Source organism: Trachypithecus francoisi, unplaced genomic scaffold (genome assembly GCF_009764315.1).
Source record: "Trachypithecus francoisi isolate TF-2019V2 unplaced genomic scaffold, Tfra_2.0 Lachesis_group11, whole genome shotgun sequence".
Taxonomy (NCBI): Eukaryota; Metazoa; Chordata; class Mammalia; order Primates; family Cercopithecidae; genus Trachypithecus; species Trachypithecus francoisi.
Window position 1 is genome coordinate 131,708,817 of NW_022681456.1, and position 25,550 is coordinate 131,734,366.

General features: G+C 41.9%; 1 protein-coding gene across 1 annotated transcript in view; it reads left to right on the forward strand.

Annotated features, from left to right (window-relative positions):
• KDM5A (lysine demethylase 5A) overlaps nucleotides 1-25,550 on the forward strand; it is a 96,451-nt gene that overhangs the window by 16,390 nt on the left and 54,511 nt on the right. Inside the window, exons 4-12 of the mRNA XM_033223333.1 lie at nucleotides 1,749-1,919; nucleotides 4,745-4,879; nucleotides 12,503-12,608; nucleotides 13,793-13,884; nucleotides 14,494-14,652; nucleotides 16,389-16,508; nucleotides 18,826-18,984; nucleotides 23,928-24,109; nucleotides 24,696-24,858. Coding sequence (XP_033079224.1) covers nucleotides 1,749-1,919; nucleotides 4,745-4,879; nucleotides 12,503-12,608; nucleotides 13,793-13,884; nucleotides 14,494-14,652; nucleotides 16,389-16,508; nucleotides 18,826-18,984; nucleotides 23,928-24,109; nucleotides 24,696-24,858 — 1,287 coding nt within the window. The remainder of the gene's footprint in view (nucleotides 1-1,748; nucleotides 1,920-4,744; nucleotides 4,880-12,502; nucleotides 12,609-13,792; nucleotides 13,885-14,493; nucleotides 14,653-16,388; nucleotides 16,509-18,825; nucleotides 18,985-23,927; nucleotides 24,110-24,695; nucleotides 24,859-25,550) is intronic.

The following is a 25,550-nucleotide window of genomic DNA, read 5'->3' on the forward strand; positions in this document are numbered from 1 at the left end:
GACAGGGTCAGCCAGGTCAGAGTGCCAGGTGTGATCATGGCTCACTGCAGCCTCGATCTCGATCTCCTGGGCTCAACTGATCCTCATGCCTTGGCCTGCCAGATAGCTGGGAACTACAGGTACACCACCTGCCCAGTTAATTTTTTTTTTTTCCTGAGATGGAGTCTCCCTCTACTGCCCAGGCTGGAGTGCAGTGGCACAATCTCAGCTCACTGCAACCTTTGCCTCCTGGGTTCAAGTGATTCTTGGGCCTCAGCCTCCTGAGTAGCGGGGATTATAGGCGTGTACCACTACGCCTGGCTAATTTTTTGTATATATTTTTTAGAAGAGACAGAGTTTCACTATGTTGCCCAGGGTGCTCTTGAACTCCTGAACTCAGGCTGTTTGCCCAGCTCTGCCTCCCAAAGTCCTGGGATTACAGGCATGAGCCACCCTGCCCGACCTGCCCAACTAATTTTTAAATTTTTTTGTAGAGATGGGGGCCTCACTATATTGCCCAGCATGGTTTGGAACTCCTGGGCTCAAGCGACCCTCCTGCCTTGGCCTCCCAAAGTGTTAGAATTACAGATGTGAGCCACTGTGCCTGGCTTTATTTTTTTTTTATATAGTAAGATACAGTAGTATATACTAAATCAAATAGGAGAAACTGAGTTTGAACACTGTGTCACAGTCCCCTTTATTCTCAGTGAAAGTGAAAACTGCCTCTGCAATCGTGTCACTTAATGATAGGGATATATTCTGAAAAACATGGGGATTTCATTATTGTGCAAACATCCTAGAATGTACTTATACAAACCCAGATGGTGTGGCCTACTGCACACCTAGGCTTTGTGGTGTAGCCTGTTGCTTCTAGACTACAAAAGTGTCCAGCGTGTTACTGTACTGAACACTGTAGGCAGTGTAACACAATGGTAAGTATTTGTGTATGTATCTAAACACAAAGGTTCAGTAAGAATATGGTATTATGATTTTATGGGATGCGGTCTGTCTTTGACCAAAATGTTACGCGGTGCATGACTGTGTTTTAGAGCCTAAGAGATGTATAATAACAGCTCCTGGACGTTGAGGAGCTTTGAACTACGTGTTCTGTGGAGTGTCTGGCTTGATGTGACCGCTCAGCCAAGTTAGCCAATTTATCTCGTTTTCTACCTCAATATACTCTGTACCCCATATCAGTACATCTACTGCAAGGTAATCTGTCCTCAGTGTTCCTTTATAATCTTCCATGTAAAACTCTTGTCCTTTTGAAAAATTACAGCCTGTGTTTCAAAACTGTCCTCTGTATTCATGATTTGATTGACGTTTTTGTTAAGTTCTGTAGGTTACTTGGTTATTTCTAATTTCAGGATTTATGTTGATTTTGTATTGTATAGCATATTTATTTTCATGTCAATTTTTTATCTGTTTTTATTCTTATTTCATATCGTGAGTTCCTTAAGTAGATGGTCTGTCTATACATGTGTTTAGTTTTCTCACGGTACATACTGTACAGAGTATTAATTCATTAAATATTTTTGAATGCTTGGTTTGAAGGTAGGCATAATGTTAATTACATTTTAAACCTCTGAAAAGCATTATTTCTATTTCTTACTCCAAATGTTGACAGGTGTCAGTTTGGTTAGATATTTATTGAAAGGAAATTTGAAATTTAAGCCCTGAATAACTTTTCTGTTTAGTAGACAAGACTTAAGTGTCAGGATGCTTGAATCTACATTTTTTTCTCTAAGCAGCTTTTACTTTCTTTTCAGATTGTTGCCAGCAAAGGAGGTTTTGAAGTGGTCACCAAAGAGAAGAAATGGTCTAAAGTGGGTAGTCGCTTGGGATATCTGCCAGGAAAAGGAACTGGGTCTCTTTTGAAGTCACATTATGAGAGAATTCTCTACCCATATGAGCTTTTCCAGTCTGGTGTGAGCCTTATGGTGAGATGCATGATTCTGTTTAGAAAAAGTTGATCAATCCAGTTTGCCCAAGTATAAACTTTAGACTTTGTTTAACCCAAGTTAGCAGGCACCAAACTTTGGGGAAGCAAAGTGTGTATCATAGTGCAAAAATCTTAGCTATTTTTGATGGTTTACAAGATAAAGAATAATGGAAATGAAGAATGTTTTCTTATTTATTTAAAATAAACCTTTATGACTGAAATTTTTTGAAAAACTCCTGTTTGTTTCATGAATTCTTTAAAAACAGCTTTATTACGTATAATTTATATACCATAGAATTCACCCTTTGTGGGTGCGCAGTCGGTAAGCTTTAATAAATTTCTACATTTATGCAGCGATGACTGGGATCCAGTTTCAGAGCACTTCCACTAGCCCCCAAAATTCTCTTGTTCGTTTGTAGTTGGTTCCTGTTCCACCCCCACACACAGGGAATTCCTGACCTGCTTTCTGGCTCTATAGTTTGCCTTTTCTAGAACTGTCACCTAGGTGTAATCATACAATATGATTTTGTGTCTAGCTTTTTTCACTTAGCCTAATGTTTTCAAAGTTCAGCCATGTTGGCTGAATGCGGTGGCTAATGCCTGTAATCCTAGCACTGTGGGAGGCTGAGGTGGGTGGATCGTTTGAGGCCAGGAGTTTGGGACCAGCCTGGGCATCATGGCAAAACCCCATCTCTACTGAAAATACAAAAAATTAGCCAGATGTGGTGGTGTGCACCTGTGGTCCCGGCTACTCCAGAGGCTGAGGCAGGAGGATTGCTTCAGGCTGGGAAATGGAGGTTGCAGTAAGCTGAGATCGTGCCACTGCACTCCAGCCTGGGTGACAGAGTGAGACCCTGTCTCAAAAAAAAAAGTTCAGCCATGTTATAGCATGTGTCCGTACTAAATTTTTATGGCTGAATAATACTCCATTGTATGGATATACCACATTTTGTTTATCCATTTAGCAGTTGATGGACATTTAGATTGTTTCCAGTTTATGACTACTATGAATATTCATATACAAGTCTTTAAGTTGACATATGTTTTCATTTTTCTTGGGTAGATACTTGGGAGTGGAATTGCTGGGTTTTATGGTAAGTGTATGTGTAAATTTTTTTTTTTTTTTTTTTTGAGATGGAATCTCACTCTGTCACCCAGGCTGGAGTGCAGTGGCATGAACTCGGCTCACTGCAACCTCTGCCTCCTGGGTTCAAGCGATTCTCCTACCTCAGCCTCCTGAGTAGAGTAGCTGGGACTACAGGTGCACGCCACCACCCCCAGCTAATTTTTGTATTTTTAGTAGAGACAGGGTTTCACCGTGTTGGCCAGGCTGGTCTCTAACTCCTGACTGCGAGTGAACCGCCCGCCTTGGCCTCCCAAAATGCTGAGATTTAAGGTGTGAACCACCACACCCGGCCTGTGTAAATTTTTTAGAACTGCCAAGTTGTTTTCCAAAGTGGCTGAATCTTTTTACTTCCCACCAGTAATGTCGAGGCTTCTAGTTTTTCCATATCCTGGCCACACTTGGTATTGTCAGTTTTTAAAATTATAGCCATTCTAGTTAGTTGTATAGTGATGCCTTACTGTGGTTTTAATTTGCATTTCTCTAATGACTAGTGATGTGCCTATTTTCATATTCATATTAGCCGTTTGTATATCTTGGTGAAGTGTCTGTTCAGATCTTTTTTAAATTGGGTTGTCTTATACTTGTGAGTTTGTTATACAGTTTGTGTACTAGTCCTTTACCAGGTAAATGATTTTTTTTTTTTTTTTTTTTTTTTTTTTTTTTTTGAGACGGAGTCTGGCTCTGTCACCCAGGCTGGAGTGCAGTGGCCAGATCTCAGCTCACTGTAAGCTCCGCCTCCCGGGTTTACGCCATTCTCCTGCCTCAGCCTCCCGAGTAGCTGGGATTACAGGCGCCGCCACCTCGCCCGGCTAGTTTTTTGTATTTTTAGTAGAGACGGGGTTTCACAGTGTTCGCCAGGATGGTCTCGATCTCCTGACCTCGTGATCCGCCCGTCTCGGCCTCCCAAAGTGCTGGGATTACAGGCTTGAGCCACCGCGCCCGGCCCAGGTAAATGATTTACAGATATTTTCTCCTACTGTTATCTTTTCATTTTTGTAATGGTGACTTTTTGAAGAACCATTTATTTATTTATTTTTTCCTTCAATGGATTGTACTTTTGGTGTCATATTTAAGGAATCTTTTCCAAGGTCACAGAGATTTTCTTCTTTGCTTTAATCTAGAAATTTTACAGTTTTGGCTTTTATATTTTGGTCAGTGATGCATTTTGAGGCTTTTTTGTGTGTATAGTGTGAGGTGAAGATGTAAGTTTATTTTTTGGTGGGGAAGGGGATATATGAATATTGAGTAGTACCAGCACCATTTGTTTAAAAGGCTATCCTTTTCCCACTGATTTAACTCACCATCTTTGTTGGAAATCAGTTGACCATAAATGTGTGGGTTTATTTCTAGACTCTGTTTTTGTTGCATTGATTTATATAACGACCCTAAAACCAGTACTACATTGTCTTGAGTACTATAGCTTTATGGTAAATGTTGATATTCAGTAGTGTTAAGTTTTTTGGTTCTTTTTCAAAATTTCTAAACAACTTACATTTCCACGTAAGTTTTAGGGTCACCTTTCAGTTTTAACAACAACAAAAAGCCTGCCAGGATTTTGGTAGGGATAGCTGTATGTCAGTTTGAGAGATAATTGTGATCCAGTTTTATGTAATTTTAGGGATTCATTGGCAATGTATTATTTTTCCACTGATTCTCCAGCGTGATTTCTTACCTCTTTCTGTGCTCTGATCTTTTAGGGTGTCCACATGCCTAATTTAGATCTTAAAGAAAAGGTGGAGCCTGAGGTTCTCAGCGCCGATACCCAGACTTCCGCAGAGCCAGGCACAAGAACAAACACTCTGCCGAAGAGAGCACGACGTGTGAAGTCTCAGGTATCCATGTCTATGGGCTTTTTTCCTTCTCTGAATAGGCAGTCTCGTGATGTTGCCCACGCTGGCCTCGAACTCTTTGGCTCGAGTGATCCTCTTGCCTCAGCCTCTTGAGCAGTGCTGCTTGGTGTACGCTGCTGTGCCTGGCTTATGGGCCATTTTTAATGGGAGTTTTAAGTGCATAACTGTGTGGAACAGGTATCTGGTCATGGGAGGCCACTCATAGACTGTCGTTCTTTAAAACTTGAGCCGTATTTTTATTTACTTTTGAGATGAATGGAGAATAAATTGTGAAATGTGGTGTAATTAGATTTAGAAAGTTCTTTGTTAATTTTTAGCAGTTTTTGACAGGGATGACAGTCAGAGGGTGATCCCAGATAGCGTAATACCAATGTTATAGACATGCGGATGAATTCTAATACATTTTATTTTTATGTTAGCAGAAGTGAGATGAATAGGAAAGTGTGGTTTTATTTTTCACCCACCATTCCTTTAAGAACCAGAGTGTAAATTTCTTAGTGTCTGAGCCATTCCAGTTTAACTACTGTAGTGTTCATGTAACCTAAAATAACATCAGATGAAAAATGCCCTAATTTATTTTTTGTCTGATTCCCTCTTTCCCCTATTTCTTTCTTTTCTTTCTTTTCTTTTTTCTTTTTTTCCCAAGCTTTACTTCTCTTTCAAACCCGTTTCCTTTTCTCTGTGGTCTTTTAAGGTTTTTAGTAAAGACAAGTTTGGAGACTGAGAAAGTGAGGTGCCCTTAGAACTCCTAAGATTTAATCCATGTACGTTAACATATAGATGGACAGGAAAAGCAACATCACTGAATCCTAATCGTTGATTTTAACTTTTTTTTTTTTTTTTGAGACGGAGTCTCACTCTGTCACCCAGGCTGGAGTGCAGTGGCGCGATCTCGGCTCACTACAAGCTCTGCCTCCTGGGCCCATGCCATTCTCCTGCCTCAGCCTCCCGAGTAGCTGGGACTACAGGCGCCTGCCACCTCGCCCAGCTAATTTTTTGTGTGAGACGGGGTTTCACCGTGTTAGCCAGGATGGTCTCGATCTCTTGACCTTGTGATCCACCCGTCTCGGCCTTCCAAAATGCTGGGATTATAGGCGTGAGCCACCGTGCCCAGCGATTTTAACATTTAAGGAAACAATGTAGTATAGAGGTGGGAATGATTAGCATCAAAAGTGGGTATCAGAGAAGCAGGACAAAACTGCTCTTAACAAGAGACACTGAATCTGGGGTTGTGTAGAGAAGGGGACTGGAGAGGCAGACTATTAATACTTCTTGCTTTTCTACAGATCAGGGACTGTCTCTCCGTTATGCCATTTCTGCCTTTCTTTTTCTGAATTTATGTTTGCTGAATACCCAGCTTTTTAGGTACTCTTTGAAAATAGAAAGGTAGGTGTCCTGGATAGGATTGTGACTTTCATGGAAATTCATTGGAAAGTGATAACCCCATTACAAGTTAGTAAACTCTGGTTTCGTCATTACGTCTTTTTTGTTAGTGCGATCGGTGTCAGCATCTCTGATCATCTTTGGGTATACGGTGATTTGGGTAAACACTGATTGCTAGTCCCTTTGACATGGTGATTCTGCTTTGAAGAGTTGCTGCAGTTGTTCCTGTCCATCTAACCAATCACCAGCTTGTGATGAAATTTTTTTTGATATTCACCTTGAAACCATGAAGATTGTCTTGCCTATTTCTAATGTTTTTCTTTATTATAAAAATGGGGACTACAGGCCGAGTGTGGTGGCTCACACCTGTAATCCCAGCACTTTGGGAGGCTGAGGCAGGCAGATCACGAGGTCAGGAGATTGAGACCATCCTGGCTAACACAGTGAAACCCTTTCTTTACTAAAAATACAAAAAATTAGCTGGGTGTGGTGGCGGACACCTGTAGTCCCAGCTACTCGGGAGGCTGAGGGAGAAGAATGACATGAACCTGGAAGGCGGAGCTTGCAGTGAGCCAAGATCGTGCCACTGCACTCCAATCTGGGCGACAGAGTGAGACTCCGTCTCAAAAAAAAAAAAAAAAAAAATGGGGACTACATGGAATGTGATAATTGTCACTATATTCAGATTTGTTGATACGCTGTTTCAGGATTTGAAATTAAGAATTTTTTCAACTCATAATTTGTACTTAATTGTTCTGTTGAATGTCTGCCGTTCATTCCTAGTTTTCTATTTCAGAAAGAAAATAAAGGCTTTTTGGTAGAACCTCTGCTTCTTGCCCCATACACAAAACTGCTGGTATTCATACTTAGTCTTTGTCTATCTCTGTGGGCAAAGTGTACCTTTCTCTCCAAGGATAATCCCTCCACTTCCATCCCTTCTGGCATCTTCAGTGATTTCAACATACTGAGAAATCTTTCTCTCCCACTTCCTCTGTCTGTTGAATTCCACTCCTCCCATTATGTGTTTAAGTCTCTATCATCTTAAACATAAAAGCCCTCTTCTTACATAATGCCTTATCCTTGCCTCTTTTCACAGAGAAGTTTCTTGAAAAATAGTCTTTATTGTCTCAGTTTCCTCAACATCTGTTTAGTTTTTATACTCTCTAATCTAACTTTGAGCTAAGTAATTTTATTGAAACTGCACTGTCCAAGTTACCACTGAGTTTTTAATTGTCAAATTCTGAGATTCTCATTTTTATTTCATATCTTAATTGGTCTCTGGTCACGTATACATGTAATGTGGTTGTTGACTCCTGTCCTTGAAATTAGATTAACTTGATTTTTCTTTCGTTTGTGATAGCTCTCTCTTCTGGTTTTCCTCCTTATATTCTGACCACTCCTTAGTCATCTTCGTCATCTCTTCTGTCTTCCCCTTATTTTGTATCTTTGGTCCTTTTCCATCTTCACTCTCCTTAGCTGTCTCATCTGCATGGGATTTCAAATACTACCTGTAATGCTCAGAACTCTCAAATCTTGTCTTTTTTTTTTTTTTTAGACAAGAGTCTTGCTTTATCACTCAGGCTGGAGTGTAGTGGCACGATCTTGGCTCACTGCGACCTCTGCCTCCCGGGTTCAAACAATTCTCCTTCCTCAGCCTCCTCAGTAGCTGGGATTACAGGCACATGCCACTACACCTGGCTCAATTTTTATGTTTTTAGTAGAGATAGGGTCTCACCATTTTGGCCAGGCTGGTCTCGAACTGGCCTCAAGTGATCTGCCTGCCTCAGCCTCCCGAAGTGCTGGGATTATAGGCGTGAACCATCGCACCCAGCCCAAATCTGTGTTAACATCCATCCTTTTCTTTTCACCGGGGTGTGTGTGTACATATACGTGTGCACTTATTATTGGCTATAGCACAGGTATGCCAAATTCAATACATCTGAAATATAATGTATTATCATCTCTTCCTTCTCTCCTTGTTTCCTCCCTCCCTCCCTTCATCCCTTCCTCCCTTCCTCCTTCCTTCCCACTTCCCCTGGCCTTTTTTTTGAGACAGCGTGTGACTCTGTCACCCAGGCTGGCGTGCAGTGGTGCAGTCTTGGGTAATCACAACCTCTACCTCCTAGGCTAAAACCATCCTCCCACCTCAGCCTCCCAGGTAGCTAGGACCATAAGTACATACCACTCAGCTAATTTTTGTGTGTTTGTAGAGACAGGGTTTTGCCTTGTTGCCAAGGTTGTTCTCAAATTCCTGGGCTCAAGTGATCTGCCTGCTTTGGGCTCCCAAAGTGCTGGGATTACAGGCATGAACCACGGTGCCCAACCGTTAAAGCCTTTGAATGAATCAAATGAATTAAATTCCTTGATTTCTTTATTTCCCTATACTCCGTGTCCAGTCTTTAAGCAAGTGCTGGCTGCTATTATGTCTGAAATTTCTACTAGGGATCGTAGTTCATTTATGTGTTTGAAATGGTATTTAGAAACCATGATCTGAGCACACGGTCTGCTTGTTCCCACTGGGATCTCATTGCTTCTAGGCTCTTTTAAATGGTCAGGGCTAGAAAATAAATTTTTAAAAAGTTATAACTTGATGTTCTGCATTCATCCTCTAATTCAGCTCTAATCCAGCACCACAGTTCTTTTGGTTTATCTTCTAGTTTTTTCCTGGTGTTTTGAGTTGGGAATTTAATTTTATTCTTCTGTTTTTATTGAAATGTTTAAGACTATAAAATTTCCTGTGATCACTACTTTAATTTGTTTTAGAGATCTAATATGTAGTCTTTTTATTGTTATTTTAAAATTTATTATTATTATTATTATTATATTATTATTATTATTATTTTTTTTTTTTTTGAGACGGAGTCTTGCTCTGCCACCCAGGCTGGAGTGCAGTGGCCGGATCTCAGCTCACTGCAAGCTCCGCCTCCTGGGTTTACGCCATTCTCCTGCCTCAGCCTCCCGAGTAGCTGGGACACAGGCGCCCGCCTCGTCGCCCGCTAGTTTTTTGTATTTTTAAGTAGAGACAGGGTTTCACCGTATTAGCCAGGATGGTCTCGATCTCCTGACCTCGTGATCCGCCCGTCTCGGCCTCCCAAAGTGCTGGGATTACAGGCTTGAGCCACCGCGCCCGGCCTATTATTATTTTTTGAGATGGAGTCTTGCTCTGTCACCCAGGCTGGAGTGCAGTGGCGCGATCTCAGCTCACTGCATCCTCCACCTCCTGGGTTCAAGCAGTTCCCTGCCTCAGCCTCACGAGTAGCTGGAATTACAGGCGCCTGCCACCACGTGCAGGTAATTTTTGTAATTTTAGTAGAGACCAGGTTTCACCGTATTGTCCAGGCTGATCTTGAATTCCAGACCTCGTGATCCACCAGCCTTGGCCTCCAGAGTGCTGGGATATACAGATGTGAGCCGTCGTGCCTGGCCTGTTATTTTTTAAGTAGAGAATTAAAATGTTCAGGTGGAAGGTCCTTTTTAATTTTGTTATTTTGAGTTTTAGATCAAAGAATGTTGTTTTATTCTACTTTTTGGAACTTTATTGCTTTTCTGAAAAGGTTGTAAGGACTAATTGATTAAAGTACTTAGATATGGCACATACTATTTACTGAACTTATATCAGCTTTATTGTTACGTACTCTGCTTTAATAATGGTAAAGAATGTGTGGTGTTATATTTCTCGTTCAACTAACAGTAGAAGTTGGTTAGTATAACCAAATCAGTCTACAAAAGTTTAAAGATAAATATTGAAATGGCATTTAGGTTTTTTACTTATATGATCTTTTGTTAGTCTAGATTGCATACATCATTTATTATGTAACCACAGACTTATAAAGTAGTCTGTATTTTATCCTGGTTTATTTTTATGCTTATTCTTTATTTATTATACACTTAAAATAAATTTTGGCTGTTTACTTAGTCTATATTCAGAGATTATGGTTAATCTTTTTTTTTTTTTTTTGAGACGGAATCTCGCTCTGTCGCCCAAGCTGGAGTGCAGTGGCCGGATCTCAGCTCACTGCAAGCTGCGCCTCCCGGGTTCACGGCATTCTCCTGCCTCAGCCTCCCGAGTAGCTGGGCCTACAGGTGCCCGCCACCTCGCCCGGCTAGTTTTTTGTACTTTTTAGTAGAGACGGGGTTTCACCGTGTTAGCCAGGATGATCTCGATCTCCTGACTTTGTGATCCGCCCACCTCGGCCTCCCAAAGTGCTGGGATTACAGGCTTGAGCCACCGCGTCCGACCAGATTATGGTTAATCTTTTTTTTTTTTTTTTTGAGACGGAGTCTTGCTCTGCCACCCAGGCTAGAGTGCAGTGGCCGGATCTCAGCTCACTGCAAGCTCCGCCTCCCGGGTTCACGCCATTCTCCTGTCTCAGCCTCCCGCGTAGCTGGGACTACAGGCGCCCGCCTCCTCGCCCGGCTAGTTTTTTGTATTTTTTAGTAGAGACGGGGGTTTCACCGTATTAGCCAGGATGGTCTCGATCTCCTGACCTCGTGATCCACCCGTCTCGGCCTCCCAAAGTGCTGGGATTACAGGCTTGAGCCACCGCGCCCGGCCGGTTAATCTTAATTCAAGATTGAATACCAGTATCTGTCAGGATGTTCTCACTTTCAAGTATTAGAATGCCAAGTGATAGTAGCTTAAACATTAATAATTAATTTTTCATATAAGAATACATTTTTACATAAGGTTTTCAGAGGTAAGTAGTTCTAGGATTGGTCAAGGGCCCAGCTTCTTTCCATTTTTCTGCCTTGCTTTCTTCAGTGTGCGGGTAATAAATTTCCTCCCAGTTGTGGTATGGCTGCTGCAGAGTCCAGCACCATGTTTTCACCAGACTGAGTCCCTTAGCAGGAAGGAAGGTAGTTGGGGCAAAAGAACTTCTTTTTTTTTGAGACGGAGTCTCACTCTGTCATCCAGGCTGGAGTGCAGTGGCACAATCTCAGCTCACTGCAACGTCCACCTTCTGGGTTCAAACAATTCTGCCTCAGCCTCCCGAGTAGCTGGGACTCTAGGCGTGCACCACCATGCCCGGCTAATTTTTGTATTTTTAGTAGAGATGGGATTTTACCATATTGGGCGGGCTGGTTTCGAACTCCTGGCCTCGTGATCCACCTGCCTCAGCCTCCCAAAATGCTGGGATTACAGGTGTGAGCCACTGCACCCGGCCTCCAAAAGGACTTATTCTTTAAGATGCTTTCCTTTTTTTTTTTTTTTTTTGACACATAGTCTTTTTCTGTCACCCAGGCTGAAGTGTGGTAGGACAATCACGGCTCACTGCAGCCTTGAACTCCAGGGCTTCAAGTGATCCTTCTGCCTCAGTCTCCTGGGTAGCTAGGACTTCAGGTGCGTGCCACCATGCGCAATTTTTAATTTTTTTTTTTTTTTGGTAGAGACGGGGGGTCACTGTGTCGCCCAGGCTTGGAGAAGCTTTCCCGTTGATTGATTGATTTAGGATCTCATCTGTCGCCCAGGGTGGAGTTCAGCAGCATGATCTCACCTCACTGCCTCAGCCTCTCAGACTCAAGTGATCCTCCAACCTCAGCCTCCCAAGTAGCTGGGACTACAGATGCACACCACCATGCCTGGCTAATTTTTGTACTTTTTGTCGAAATGGGGTTTCCCTGTGTTGCCCAGGCTGGTCTGTAACTACTGAACTCAAATGATCCACCTGCCTTGGTCTCCCAATGTGTTAGTATTACAGGTGTGAACCACTGTGCCTGGCCATTTGCCTTTTATTAGAAGATGGCAATCTTTCCCAGGGGATTCCAGTACAATTTTTTAATGTCCCACTGGCTAGAACTGGATCACATTCCCACCCCTTTGTTGGTCATCACCAACAAAGAAAAATGAGGTTAGTATGATTGGCTTAGGATAGTCACAGTTCATGTCCTGAGATGCCCTCTAATCAAATACAGGTGTCCAGTAGCAATTTAGAAGTGGGGATTTCTGTGGTGTGATAACCAGCAGTGTCTGTCTTGAGACAGCTTGACAACTGTGCTTTTATGAGTCATACACGAATTTTATTTTGTGGAAAGGAATCTGGGTGCATGGTGTTTTGGTGACTGTTTTCAACTGTGGTAATGAGGCAGCGAGTGGATTTACAGAAAGGAAATTCAATAATTTGTTCTTTCGTTTTGAAGAGGATCCTGAAACTTTTCTGGGGTAAAAAAATACATGCATGAATCAGCGTAATTATGCTAACGTGAATTTTGCTTATTTTTTAGTCAGAATCTGGAGATGTGAATAGAAACACGGAATTGAAGAAACTTCAGATTTTTGGGGCTGGGCCCAAGGTTGTGGGCCTGGCAATGGGAACAAAAGATAAAGAAGGTAAGATTTGTTATTTGATCATGAAAAGAGATAAGGTAGAATATGGTTGTAAAAACATTCAAATGATACTTGAATTGCAGTCTGTGCTGGGAATTTCTTAAGAATTGTAAAGTTGCAATGTGGTTCCCAGGCACATCACCTTTTTTAATGCCAGATCTCTTAAATTTAAGGGGTGAAGAGCAATCTTATGTTGAATTTTTATGATTTTGGAGGGGAGGATTTTCCTTCTCTGTATCTAATATATGACACAAATTTATTGCAGTTTCTAAAGGCTGGTTTATGAGAGAATGGTGGAATTAATGGTTCTTACCTAGTGAGCTAAAGCTGTGACTCTTAGTATCAACATATGCTGGGGGAAACTTAGAATTTTAAAATTCTAACCATAATTTTGATTTTAAAAATAATTGTCCTTGATATGTCAGTTCATTTGAATGAACTGTTTTCTTTAGTAAGTCTAGTACTCTCGGCTTCATGCTTGGAAGTTTTTTGTCGGTAGAACTGCTCGTGCAAAGATCAGGTTCCACTGTTCTCTTTATGTAACATGGCAATTTTAAAACCGTTTAACAAAGATTAGGCTGGATATGTTTTAACTATACAAGAACTTAATGAAATGCTACAGTCACAAATACTAATTACTATGTACTTAGATGTGTAGTTAAATCATACAATTCAGATAGTGGACTGAACTCTAGAAGATTAAATAATATTGTTCCATCTCTCTTAAAACATCCCATGTAATAAGACTTACTAGATACATTGTAATAATGATAATATTTCCTTTTTGAAGAATTAAGTACTTTATTTTTGTTGTTCTTGTAATTATAGTATTGGCTGTCAACAGTCTTAGAACTTAGTCCCTAATTTGGGAGTTCCCCCAAGTAATACCTGTGGGTTGTATGTAGTACGTACTGCATACAAATACAGCATTAATGGGTAAGCTCTCTGGATCCTACGTGAGTGGATTAGAATCTTAAATCTGCCTTGTTGTATGATTTTGAGCAAGTTATTAACTTCGCTGTACCTCAGGTTCTTCATCTTCAGTGAGAGATAAATAGTATATCTACCTCTAGATAGATAAACAGTTGTAAGATTTTAACTAATTTAAATAATTTTAAATAGTGTCTCGTCCATAGTAAGCTCTCAACATTAGTTTTTACTATTATTGTATAACTTTTTATTTCAAGATGAGGTCACCCGAAGACGAAAAGTTACCAACAGGTCAGACGCATTTAACATGCAAATGAGACAACGGAAAGGCACTCTCTCTGTTAACTTTGTAAGTGTTTTGGGGTCTGTCAGGAGGGAAAGGATTTATTTTTATTATAGTTTTGCACTTTCTATCCTGGTATATCTTGGTATGTATTTAGTTAGCTCATTTGGTTAGAAGACTTGATGGCACATCTATGAAGTTACAGCTTTTGTTTATGTTGTTAACCTTGCTTTGTCCTATGTACATAGGCTGCTTCCTGTAAGTCATATACCTTATGGGTAACCAAGTGAGAGCCTGAAAATAAATCTGTGTAATCATTGAGTTCTATTATAGACAGTCTCGGTATTCATTCTCTATCAAAGAGTATTCGTATATGGGAAGAAGGACATGGTATTTTAAAAAATATATGTAAATTGATTTTCAAATACCCTAGATTTGTAGTCTTTCTTTAACAACTTGATATACTTTTATTAACTAACTTCCTTGTAAAAACTGTGGAAGAAAATTTAGGGAGTTTTGTGAAAAGCTGTTTAAATACAATTTCTTGAAATAGACATTCAGGATTTAAGTTATGTTTACTTTTCAGTTGCATTATTTTGTTTGTTTCAGCTAAGGAGTTCCTGGTAAAAATTTAGTATTATGGAAAATAGACTTTTATTTTTATTTTTTTAACAGGTTGATCTCTATGTTTGTATGTTTTGTGGTCGGGGAAACAATGAAGATAAGTTGCTTTTGTGTGACGGATGTGATGACAGCTATCATACATTTTGTCTCATTCCTCCACTACCTGATGTGCCCAAAGGAGACTGGAGGTGTCCTAAATGTGTCGCTGAGGTACAAGTCTAACCTCTGTGGATCCTTTTTTAACTAAAAACAGTAATACATGCATGTACACATACATGTAAACATATTCCCAAATATGTTTCCTTTTGTCATTCTCTCTTCATTATGTGGTGTTTAAAATTTCTGGGACTTTTCTTTTTTTGAGATGGTGTATTGCTTTGTCACCAGGCTGGAATGCAATGGCGTGATCTCAGCTCACTGCGACCTCCACCTCCTGGGTTCAAGCGATTCTCCTGCCTCAGCCACCCAAGTAGCTGGGACTACAGGCGCGAGCCACTATGCCCAGCTAATTTTTGTATTTTTAGTAGAGACCATGGTTTCACCATGTTGGCCAGGATAGTCTCGGTCTCTTGACCTCATGATCTGCCTGCCTCGGCTTCCCAAAATGCTGGGATTACAGGCATGAGCCACCGTGCCTAGTCAATTTCCAGGACTTACAATATCTATATTGAATGGAAATGTAACAATTGTATTGTGGTAGCTTGCCTTTGAAAGGTTCTTTTTCTGACTGTTGGTTAGGTCATTCTGTTTATTGCTGCAGATAATGAGACTTTATTATATTGCTGGACAACAATAAAAATGAAGAAAAGCATAGATTGTTTTTTCTCTATTAATTAAAAGTATAACCAGACATGAAACTGTAGAACTTGGGATTTATGCATCCAATTTCATGCTATTAAATAAATTGATGATATCTTTTATTTATTTACTATTTATTTGTTTACTTTTTTGAGACAGGGTCTACAGCCTCTCACCCAGGCTACAGTGCAGTGGCACGATCTCAGCTCACTGCAACTTCTGACGTCTGGGCTCAGGTGATACTCCCAGCTCAGCCTCCCTACAGATGTACGCCACCACGCCCAGCTAATTTTTGTATTTTTTTGTAGAGATAAGGTTTTACCATGTTGGCCAGCCTGGTCTAAACTCCTGGACTCAAGTGGTCCAGCTGCCTTGACCTTCCAAAGTGCTGGGATTACAGAATCTGCGAGCCACTGTGCTGGGCCCTGATGGTATCTTTTAGCTTGCCCAAATTTTTACTTGATTGTGCTAAATTTTTCTTAGTGAAAGATTGTAGTACTGTCATTGTGGTGAAATGCCCAGTCTGTTTACTTATGTTAACAAAATGCTGTGATAGGACATTAAAGAGAAAGTGTTGGCTGGGTGTATGTAAATGCATTCAAAGGTCTTTTATGCTGTTTGAATTACTGCTTATTTACTATTCTCAAGGTTAAAAGATTCAGAGGCAATTCTACTCTGAGTGAGTCATTGTGTTAAGACATTGGTCATGGTGATTGGTAGTGTGAGCAAGCTATTCTCTTAGTCTGATATCCTCACAGTCCAGTGGCTGTCACCACTTTCCCTCCTCCATGAACATGTATTTTCTCTGTGGCCAAAACCACTGGTGTGCCAAGAGTGTTAGGCATCCCTCAGAATGATTCCAAGTCAGTCCTTTAGATGTTTGTCTTGGTGCCAGAACTTAATGCTACCTCTGGATCTAAAGCTGTCTTAGTGCCACCTTCCTATTGGAAGGCTGTGACGATGAAGTTGAGACTCTAGAAAATGCTTCCTGATACTGTATTGTAAGGAGCTGATATTTGTTTTGTTGTCTAGGGTTGATTGGATTTGCTTTACCTAGGGAAATGATCAAAGAAGTTAGTAACTAAGAGCCTTAAAGCTTTCTTCAGTTTCGTTTCAGTGAGTGAATCTTACATATTTTTTCTCTCCAGGAATGTAGCAAACCTCGAGAAGCCTTTGGATTTGAACAAGCTGTACGAGAGTATACACTTCAGAGCTTTGGAGAGATGGCAGATAATTTTAAGTCTGATTATTTTAATATGCCAGTCCATGTGAGTAAGCTATCTTTTAGGTCAGTCTGGGGAGGTACAAAGATTTACCTGAGTCCAAAGACTTCAGTTTCCTCTTTTTTTTTTTTTGAGACAGAATCTTACTTTGTCACCCAGGCTGGAGTGCCGTGGCACAGTCTCGGCTCACTGCAACCTCTGCCTCCCAGGTTCAAGCGATTCTCCTGCCTCAGCCTCCTGAGTAGCTGGGACTACAGGCACCCGCCACCATGCCCAGCTAATTTTTGTATGTTTAGTAGAGACGGGGTTTCACCATATTGACCAGGCTGATCTCGAACTCCTGACCTTGTGATTTGCCTGCCTCGGCCTCCCAAAGTGCTGGGATTACAGGCGTGAGCCACTGCGGCCGGCCTTCTCTTTTACTTTTATTATTTTGTAGAAAACAGGGACTGCATGAAAAAGATGATGAAACACTGCATCTTAAAATCAGGGGCCTGACATTTATTTTTCTGTCACTGTCTGTTGTGGCAGTATGTACTCCTTTGTTGTAAAATCTATTTTTTTTTTTTGAGTTGGAGTCTCATTCTGTCACCCAGGCTGGAGTGCAGTGGCGTGATCTCGGCTCGCTGCAGCCTCCTACTCTCAGGGCCAAGTGATTCTCCTGCCTCAGCCTACCAAGTTGCTGGGACTACAGGTGTGCACTGCTATACCTGACTAATTTTTGGATTTTTTTTTTTTTTTAAACAGAGTCTCGCTCTGTTGCCTAGGCTGGAGTGCAGTGGCACCATCTCTGCTCACTGCAGCCTCCACTGCCCAGGTTCAAGCAGTTCTCCTGTCTCAGCCTCCTAAGTAGCTGGGACTACAGGTGCACTCAACCACTGCCAGCTGATTTTTGTGTTTTTAGAAGAGATGGGGTTCACCATATTGGTCAGGCTGGTCTCGAACTCCTGACCTCAGGTTATCCACCTGCCTTGGCCTCCCAAAATTCTGGGATTACAGCCATAAGCCACTGCACCCAGCCAATTTTTGTATTTTTAATAAAGATGGGATTTCACCATGTCGCCTAGTCTGGTCTCGATTCCTGACCTCAAGTGATCTGCCTACCTCGGCCTCCCAAAGTGCTGGGATTACAGGTGTGAGCCACTACGCACCACTGTAAAGTCTATTTTGATGCTCGAATTGTTATATTAGCCCTCTATGAGTAATCCTTTACAGAAAAGCATAAAGTATTGGGCAGTTGCTGCTTTTTTTTATTTTTATTGTGGGGTTTGCTTCTTTTCCTAGGATATCTTAGGCTTTTTTAGTCCCTGTCCAAAAAATTTGCTATAGTTATTAAAATTTAGTCTTGCCTTAAAGACTTGAAATCTCAACCCGGATGCCCATCAGTGATAGACTGGATAAAGAAAATGTGGCACATATATACCATGGAATACTATGCAGCCATAAAAAAGGATAAGTTCATGTCCTTTGCAGGGACATGGATGAATCTGGAAACCATCATTCTCAACAAACTAACACAGGAACAGAAAACCAAATGTCCCATGTTCTCACTCATAAGTGGGAGTTGAACAATGAGAACACATGGACACAGGGAGGGGAACATCACACACCAGGGCCTGTCTGGGGGGTCGTGGCTAGCATTAGGAGAAATTCTCAATGTAGAACTTAAAGTATAATAAAAAACAAAAAGAAAATGAAATTTTGTGTTAAAATCATAAAATAAAAGGCAAAACATAGAAGCTATTAAAAATTTAGTCTAGGCCGGGCGCGGTGGCTCAAGCCTGTAATCCCAGCACTTTGGGAGGCCGAGACGGGCGGATCACGAGGTCAGGAGATCGAGACCATCCTGGCTAACACGGTGAAACCCCGTCTCTACTAAAAAATACAAAAAACTAGCCGGGCGAGGTGGCGGGCGCCTGTAGTCCCAGCTACCCGGGAGGCTGAGACAGGAGAATGGCGTGAACCCGGGAGGCGGAGCTTGCAGTGAGCTGAGATCCGGCCACAGCACTCCAGCCTGGGTGACAGAGAGAGACTCCGTCTCAAAAAAAAAAAAAATTTTAGTCTTGCTGTTTACATTTCCTTATTCCTCCTTGATTTCCTGGTTCATCTTTGTTCTTACTTGGGAAACAGTCTCCTTCAGAAAAGGGCAGCACAGTTCATTGTTTTTCTGAATGTCCGAGTTGTCTCAGCTTTTCCCTGTTCTCAATGGAAAAAGCTAGGATCTGGGTCTTTACTTCTCTAGGGAATCAGAAGATTTTTAATCTCATCATGGGTTTGTGTTTACTTGACCCTGTGTATTATGTTATACTGGGTTATAATTATAGCGGTTTAATAATTTGTCATCTTTCTTTTCCCTGTGTAGATGGTTCCCACAGAACTAGTAGAAAAGGAATTTTGGCGGCTGGTAAGCAGCATTGAAGAAGATGTTATCGTGGAATATGGGGCAGATATCTCCTCAAAAGACTTTGGAAGTGGATTTCCGGTGAAGGATGGGCGGAGAAAGATGCTACCAGAAGAAGAGGTGCAGATTTATTCAAACTTTTGCTTACCTCCAAGCTGATTTAGCTTTTGCATAGAAAACTACATTTCTTTATCTTAAGGGATCACATTAACTTAAAATATTAAATATATAGGATTTGGCAGTATAAATAATCTTCAGTTTTGAAAACAATGAATTCAGAATACTTTCAAAAATTATTTAACTCTGTATTCTTGTTGTTGAGAAGGAATCTTGCCTCTGTCGCCCAGGCTGAAACATGAGCTTAGCTCACTGCAACCTCCACCTCCTTGGTTCAAGCAATTCTCTTGCCTCCGCCTTCCGAGTAGCTGGTATTACAGGTACCCGTTATTATGCCCGACTAATTTTTGTATTTTTGTAGAGACAGGGTTTCACCGTGTTGGCCAGGATGGTCTTGAACTCCTGATGTCAGGTGATCTGCCCGCCTTGGCCTCCCAAAGTGTTGGGATTACAGGCGTGAGCCACCGTGCCTGGCCGTTAACTCAGCATTTTTTTTTTTTTGTTTGAGAGGAGTTTTGCTCCTGTTGCCCTGGCTAGAGTGCAGTGGCGCCATCTTGTCTCACCGCAACCTCTGCCTCTTGGTTTCAAGCAATTCTTCTGCCTCAGCCTCCCCAGTAGCTAGGATTACAGGCATGCACCACCACACCTGGGTAATTTTGTATTTTTAGTGGGGTTTCTCCATGTTGGTGAGGCTGGTCTTGAACTCCCGATCTCAGGTGATCCACCTGTCTTGGCCTCCCAAAGTGCTGGGGTTACAGGCGTGAGTCGCTGCGCCCGGCCAGCTCTGCGTTTTAAAACTAATTTAGGGCCGGGCGCGATGGCTCAAGCCTGTAATCCCAGCACTTTGGGAGGCCGAGACGGGTGGATCACGAGGTCAGGAGATCGAGACCATCCTGGCTAACACGGTGAAACCCCGTCTCTACTAAAAAATACAAAAAACTAGCCGGGCGAGGTGGCGGGCGCCTGTAGTCCCAGCTACTCGGGAGGCTGAGGCAGGAGAATGGCGTAAACCCGGGAGGCGGAGCTTGCAGTGAGCTGAGATCCGGCCACTGCACTCCAGCCTGGGCGATAGAGTGAGACTCTGTCTCAAAAAAAAAGAAAAAAAAAAATAATTTAGGCTGAGTGGAATGACTCACGCCTGTAATCTCAGAACTTTGAGGGCCAAGGTGGAAAGGTCGCCTGAAGCCAGGAGTGACAGAAGAAAATCCTGTCTCTTAAAGAAAAGGAGAAAAAAGCTAATTTAATTAGTTTAAAATTTTAACTCCAGTTTAATATTTTTGCCTAGTTCTTTCTGTTGTAAAATCCAGGGCAGGCACGGTGGCTCATGCCTGTAATCCCAGCACTCTGTGAGGCCGAGGTGGGTGGATCACGAGGTCAGGAATTCAAGACCAGCCTGGCCAAGATGGTGAAACCCCGTCTCTACTGAAAACACAAAAATTAGTCGTGCATGGTGTCAGGTGACTGTACTCCCCAGGAGGCTGAGGCAGGAAAACTGCTTGAACCCAGGAGGTGGAGATTGCAGTGAGCTGAGATTGTGCCACTACATTCCAGCCTTGGCAACAGTGAGACTCTGTCTCAAAAAATAAAAAAAAGAAAGTTTAGAAATATTTGATTCTATGTTTATCATATTGTTTCATTTTTCAAAACATATGGTTTCCCTTTTGAATATAGCATAAATCTAAGCTTCTCAGTCCAAAACTTAAGATTAAAGATCTAATCTTTTTTTCTAGTGTTATTTCCTCTGTTTTTGAGTATGACTATTCCATTCTGCCTCTTCACCAGCTAGACTAGTATATACTCTGTAATTTACCTTTTACGTTCTTATAGCTCTTCCTCCTAGAATGTTTGTTCAAATCTTATCTGTCCTTCAAAGCTCAACGCAATTTCTTCCTTGCTGTGAAGTTTTCCCAACAATCTTTGTTATCCTTTCTCGTACTGCTATAAATAATACTTGAGGCTGGGTAATTTATCAAGAACAGAGGCTGTACAGATTCCGCAGGCTGTACAGGTAGCATGGCCGAGGAGGCTTTGGGAAACTTTCAAGTATGGCAGAAGGTGAAGGCTAAGCAGGCACGTCTTACATGGCCAGAGCAGGAGGAAGAGAGAGAAGCGGGAGTTGCTCCACACTTTTATTAAACAACCAGATCTTGTGAGAACTCACTGTTGTGAGAACAGCAAGCGGGGGAAATCTGCCCCCATGATCCGGTCACCTTCCACTAGACACCTCCTCCAACATTGGGTATTCCAGTTCAACATGAGATTTGAGTAGGGACACAAATCCAAACCATATCACAGTCCAAACCCATGATGATCACTGTTTTGTTGTCCTCTGAAGAACTGTATTTTTCTCTTCTATGTGTGTTTGGAATTTTATATATGTTACCTTGTATTGTAACTTTTTTTTTTTTTTTTTTTGAGATGGAGTCTCGCTCTGTTGCCCAGGCTGAATTGCAGTGAGGCCATCTTGACTAACTGCAAGCTCCACCTCCTGGGTTCAGGCACTTCTGCCTCAGCCTCCTGAGTAGCTGGGGCCACAGGTGTGCACCACCATGCCTGGCTGGTTTTTGTATTTTTACTAGTGATGGGATTTCACAGTGTTGGCCAGTCTGGTTTCGAACTCCTGACCTCAAGTGATCCACCAGCCTCGGCCTCCCAGTGTTCTTTTTGTCTGTAGACCTTGTCTCTTCAGTGAAATTCACTATTTTTCAGCCAACCAACTGACCAATCAAAAAACATTGAGCAATAACCTGTTGAGATTCTTTTTATTTCCTTTTTTGTTAGCCTGTTGAACTTTAGGGATAGATCTCTTTGTCATTTCTTATTGGAATTCTTAGTTGAACCTATGTTGGACTTTGTTATTCTATCGTCTGTGACTTTTTTTTTTTTTTTGAGACGGAGTCTCGCTCTGTCGCCCAGGCTGGAGTGCAGTGGCCGGATCTCGGCTCACTGCAAGCTCCGCCTCCCGGGTTGACGCCATTCTCCTGCCTCAGCCTCCCGAGCAGCTGGGACTACAGGCGCCCGCCACCTCGCCCGGCTAGTTTTTTGTATTTTTTAGTAGAGACGGGGTTTCACCGTGTTAGCCAGGATGGTCTCGATCTCCTGACCTCGTGATCCACCCGTCTCGGCCTCCCAAAGTGCTGGGATTACAGGCTTGAGCCACCGCGCCCGGCCTGTCTGTGACTTTTTTTTTTTTTTTTTCTTTTTTTTAGTGAGACAGGGTCTCGCTCTGTCTTTCAGGCTGGAGTGCAGTGGCGTGATCTCGGCTCACAGCCTCAGTCTCCTGGGCTCAGGGGATCCTCCCACCTCAGCCTCCCTAGTAGCTGGAACACCACCACGCCTGACTAATTTTTGTATTTTTTGTGGAGATGGGGTCTCGCCATGTTGACCAGGCTGGTCTCAAATTTCTGGGCTGAAGTCATCTGCCTGCCTGGACCTCCAAAAGTGCTGAGATTATAGGCATGAGCCACCATGCCTGGCTTCTCTCTGACTTTTTTTTTTTTTTTTTGAGACAAAGTTTCACTCTTGTTGCTCAGGCTGGAGTGCAATGGGGCGATCTCGGCAATCTCTGCCTCCTGGTTTCAAGTGATACGCCCATCTCAGCCTCCCCAGTAGCTGGGATTGTAGGCGCCTGCCACCATGCCCAGCTAATTTTTTGTGTTTTTAGTAGAGACAAGGTTTCACTATGTTGGCCAGACTGGTCTCAAACTCCTGACCTCAGGTGATCTACCTGCCTCACCGCCCCAAAGTGCTGGGATTACAGGTGTGAGGCACTGCACCCAGCCTGCCTCTCTGTGACTCTTAATTACAGTTTGAAAGTTTATATATTTCTGTGCTGCATTATAGATAATTTCCTCAAACCTGTCTTCTAGTTCACAAATTCTCTTAAGCTTTGTCACTGGCTCTTTAACTTCTTACCTTGAGGGTTTTTTATTTTTAACTTGTATTATAGAAACTTCTAAACAGTAAGCACAATAATGACCCTACCCCCACCCCTGCGAGTTCCTGACGTTCACATTCAGTTATCAACTTTCTAATAGCCGATTCTCATATCTGCTTCTGCGTTCAGACTGTTGTGATAGCGCATATCATCTTTCCCCGGGAAAACTCACACTACACTCCTGCAAGAACGTAGGTGGAAAAGGCAAATGATGTCTTAGAATTACTGTGAACATAGTTTCACTTAGTGGATCCTCTGGATCTCATTTTGAGAACTGCTCTCCGTAAAGATGATTAGCACTTTTTTAAGTCACAGCCTCATACGGCTTCAGAGATGGATGTTGGAAAGTCATTCTCCAGTGCCAGTCTCCATTTAGAAGCCCCTGTGAAAACCCTTGCAACAGCTTCCTTTTTTATTCTGGCTTACTTCTGCTCTGTTTCTAGAAACTGGGAATTCCCTTTTCTTTTAGGTTCAGCTGTGAAGTTTTTTTGGTTATTGTTATCATTTGTCCAGTATTTCTAGATGTGTTTGTATAATGGTTAGGATTGATGGCAGTGACTTTCTGCATTGTGTCAGTCTTCATTGTTGACACAAGTTCAGGATTATGTGTATTATTACATTTTGTCTTTACAGTATCTAGCACCGTTCTATCAATATAGTAATAAGATTTTAGGATATTACGCTACTGGGTATATAATAGAAATAGTGATGTTGTATTAAGGTGGGACCCATTTTCCTGACTGGCAGGAGAATAAAGAATTGCTCATGTGCTTTGGAGTAACCAGAGGCATCTGAGATAAAGGGAATCTAAGTAGAACCTAGACAGAAGGTAGGATTAAATATTGAGTTATATGAGTTACATGTAGTAGATAGCAAAGATCACAGACTGTATGCACTAGAGTATAAATACTATAAAATTTTTTACTTTTCTGGAAAGATTCCCTTGACATTTCTATTGAGCACTTTTCATTTCTGATTTTTCATTTACAGTTTTTTTTTTCTCTTATAGGAATATGCACTTTCTGGTTGGAATTTGAATAACATGCCTGTCCTGGAACAGTCTGTTCTTGCACATATTAATGTGGACATCTCTGGTATGAAAGTGCCGTGGCTCTATGTGGGAATGTGCTTCTCTTCTTTTTGCTGGCACATTGAAGATCACTGGAGTTACTCCATCAACTACTTGCACTGGTATGTACAGTCTGAAATACAGCATGCATGGACTCTGCTAAAGTCTAGTGAATTAATGATGCCAAGTTTTTGATCTTTAAGGTTTATAGACAGAGTATGTTTAAGATTTCCATAGTTTCTAGCCTTGGCCTGTTTCTTTGGGTAGTAAAACTGAACTCAGTGAAGCTGTTTAGAGGTATTCTAGAGAGCACTGACTTGTTCTGATCATTGTGGGGATAGTTGGAATGTCCGTTATTCACATGGACCTGTGAATCAAGGTCATGTATCAGCATCCTTTGGGACAGTGCTTACTTTTCATATAGTGTCTTTCCTGTGTGAAGGTGTTTTCACCGATCTGCCTTCCAGAGTTCATGTACTGAGTTGCTTTTCTAATTGTAGTGATAAGTTTGTATCTGCCTATATAGACTACTATTTACTTACCTCCTGTTGTGAACAACAGCACAGGCTTATGAGACGGTTGCTAGAATTCAGGGCATATAATCTGACCATGGAATAAGACAAGCTAATTATAATTTGGTGGACTGGAATCAGATACCCTAACCTCATTGGTACCATGTTCTGCCTAAACAGTTATTTCTTTTGCTAGGGGGGAGCCAAAGACATGGTATGGTGTGCCATCTCATGCCGCAGAACAACTGGAGGAGGTGATGAGAGAGCTGGCCCCTGAGTTATTTGAATCCCAGCCTGATCTTCTGCATCAGTTAGTCACCATCATGAACCCCAATGTGCTGATGGAGCATGGTGTGCCTGTGAGTCTTTTGCTGCCTTCCTTCAGTCTCTTGTTTGTTTGTTTCATTTTTGAAACAGGGTCTTGCTCTGTTGCCCAGGCTGGAGTGCAGTGGCACAGTGATTGCTGAGTGCAGCCTCGACCTGCTCAGCTCAAGCAGTTCTCCTGCCTCAGCCTGATGAGTGGCTGGGACTGGAAGAGCACACCACCACCCCCGGCTAATTTGTTGTATGTTTTTAGAGACGAAACCTCACTGTGTTGCCCACGCTGTTCTCGAACTCCTGAGCTCAAAGCAGCCCTCCCACCTCGACCCCCCAAAGTGTTGGGATTACAGGTGCGAGCCACTGCACCCAGCCAGTAGTTTTAATTTAAAGTTATTTTAGCTTTTGATTAGATAGAATAACGACATATGCTTTGTTTTATAACTAGAAATGAGTCATAACATCTTTTAGCCAAATTAGAATTGATACTCTGCAGGGAACAACTTTGATCTGATTAACAAGGGGAGTATTAAAGTATGAATCATACTTGATGTATAGCTACCTATTCACATAACCTTCTTTTTTCAGTAAATGTTACATCCTACTTTGAACAAAAATCTCATATTCTTTGTTATCCCTGTTTAACCAAAGCAGAGGTATTTTAAGTGGTGGCTCTAATAACTAATAAGGATGCTTATCCTAATAACTAATAACTAATAAGTATGCTTATCCT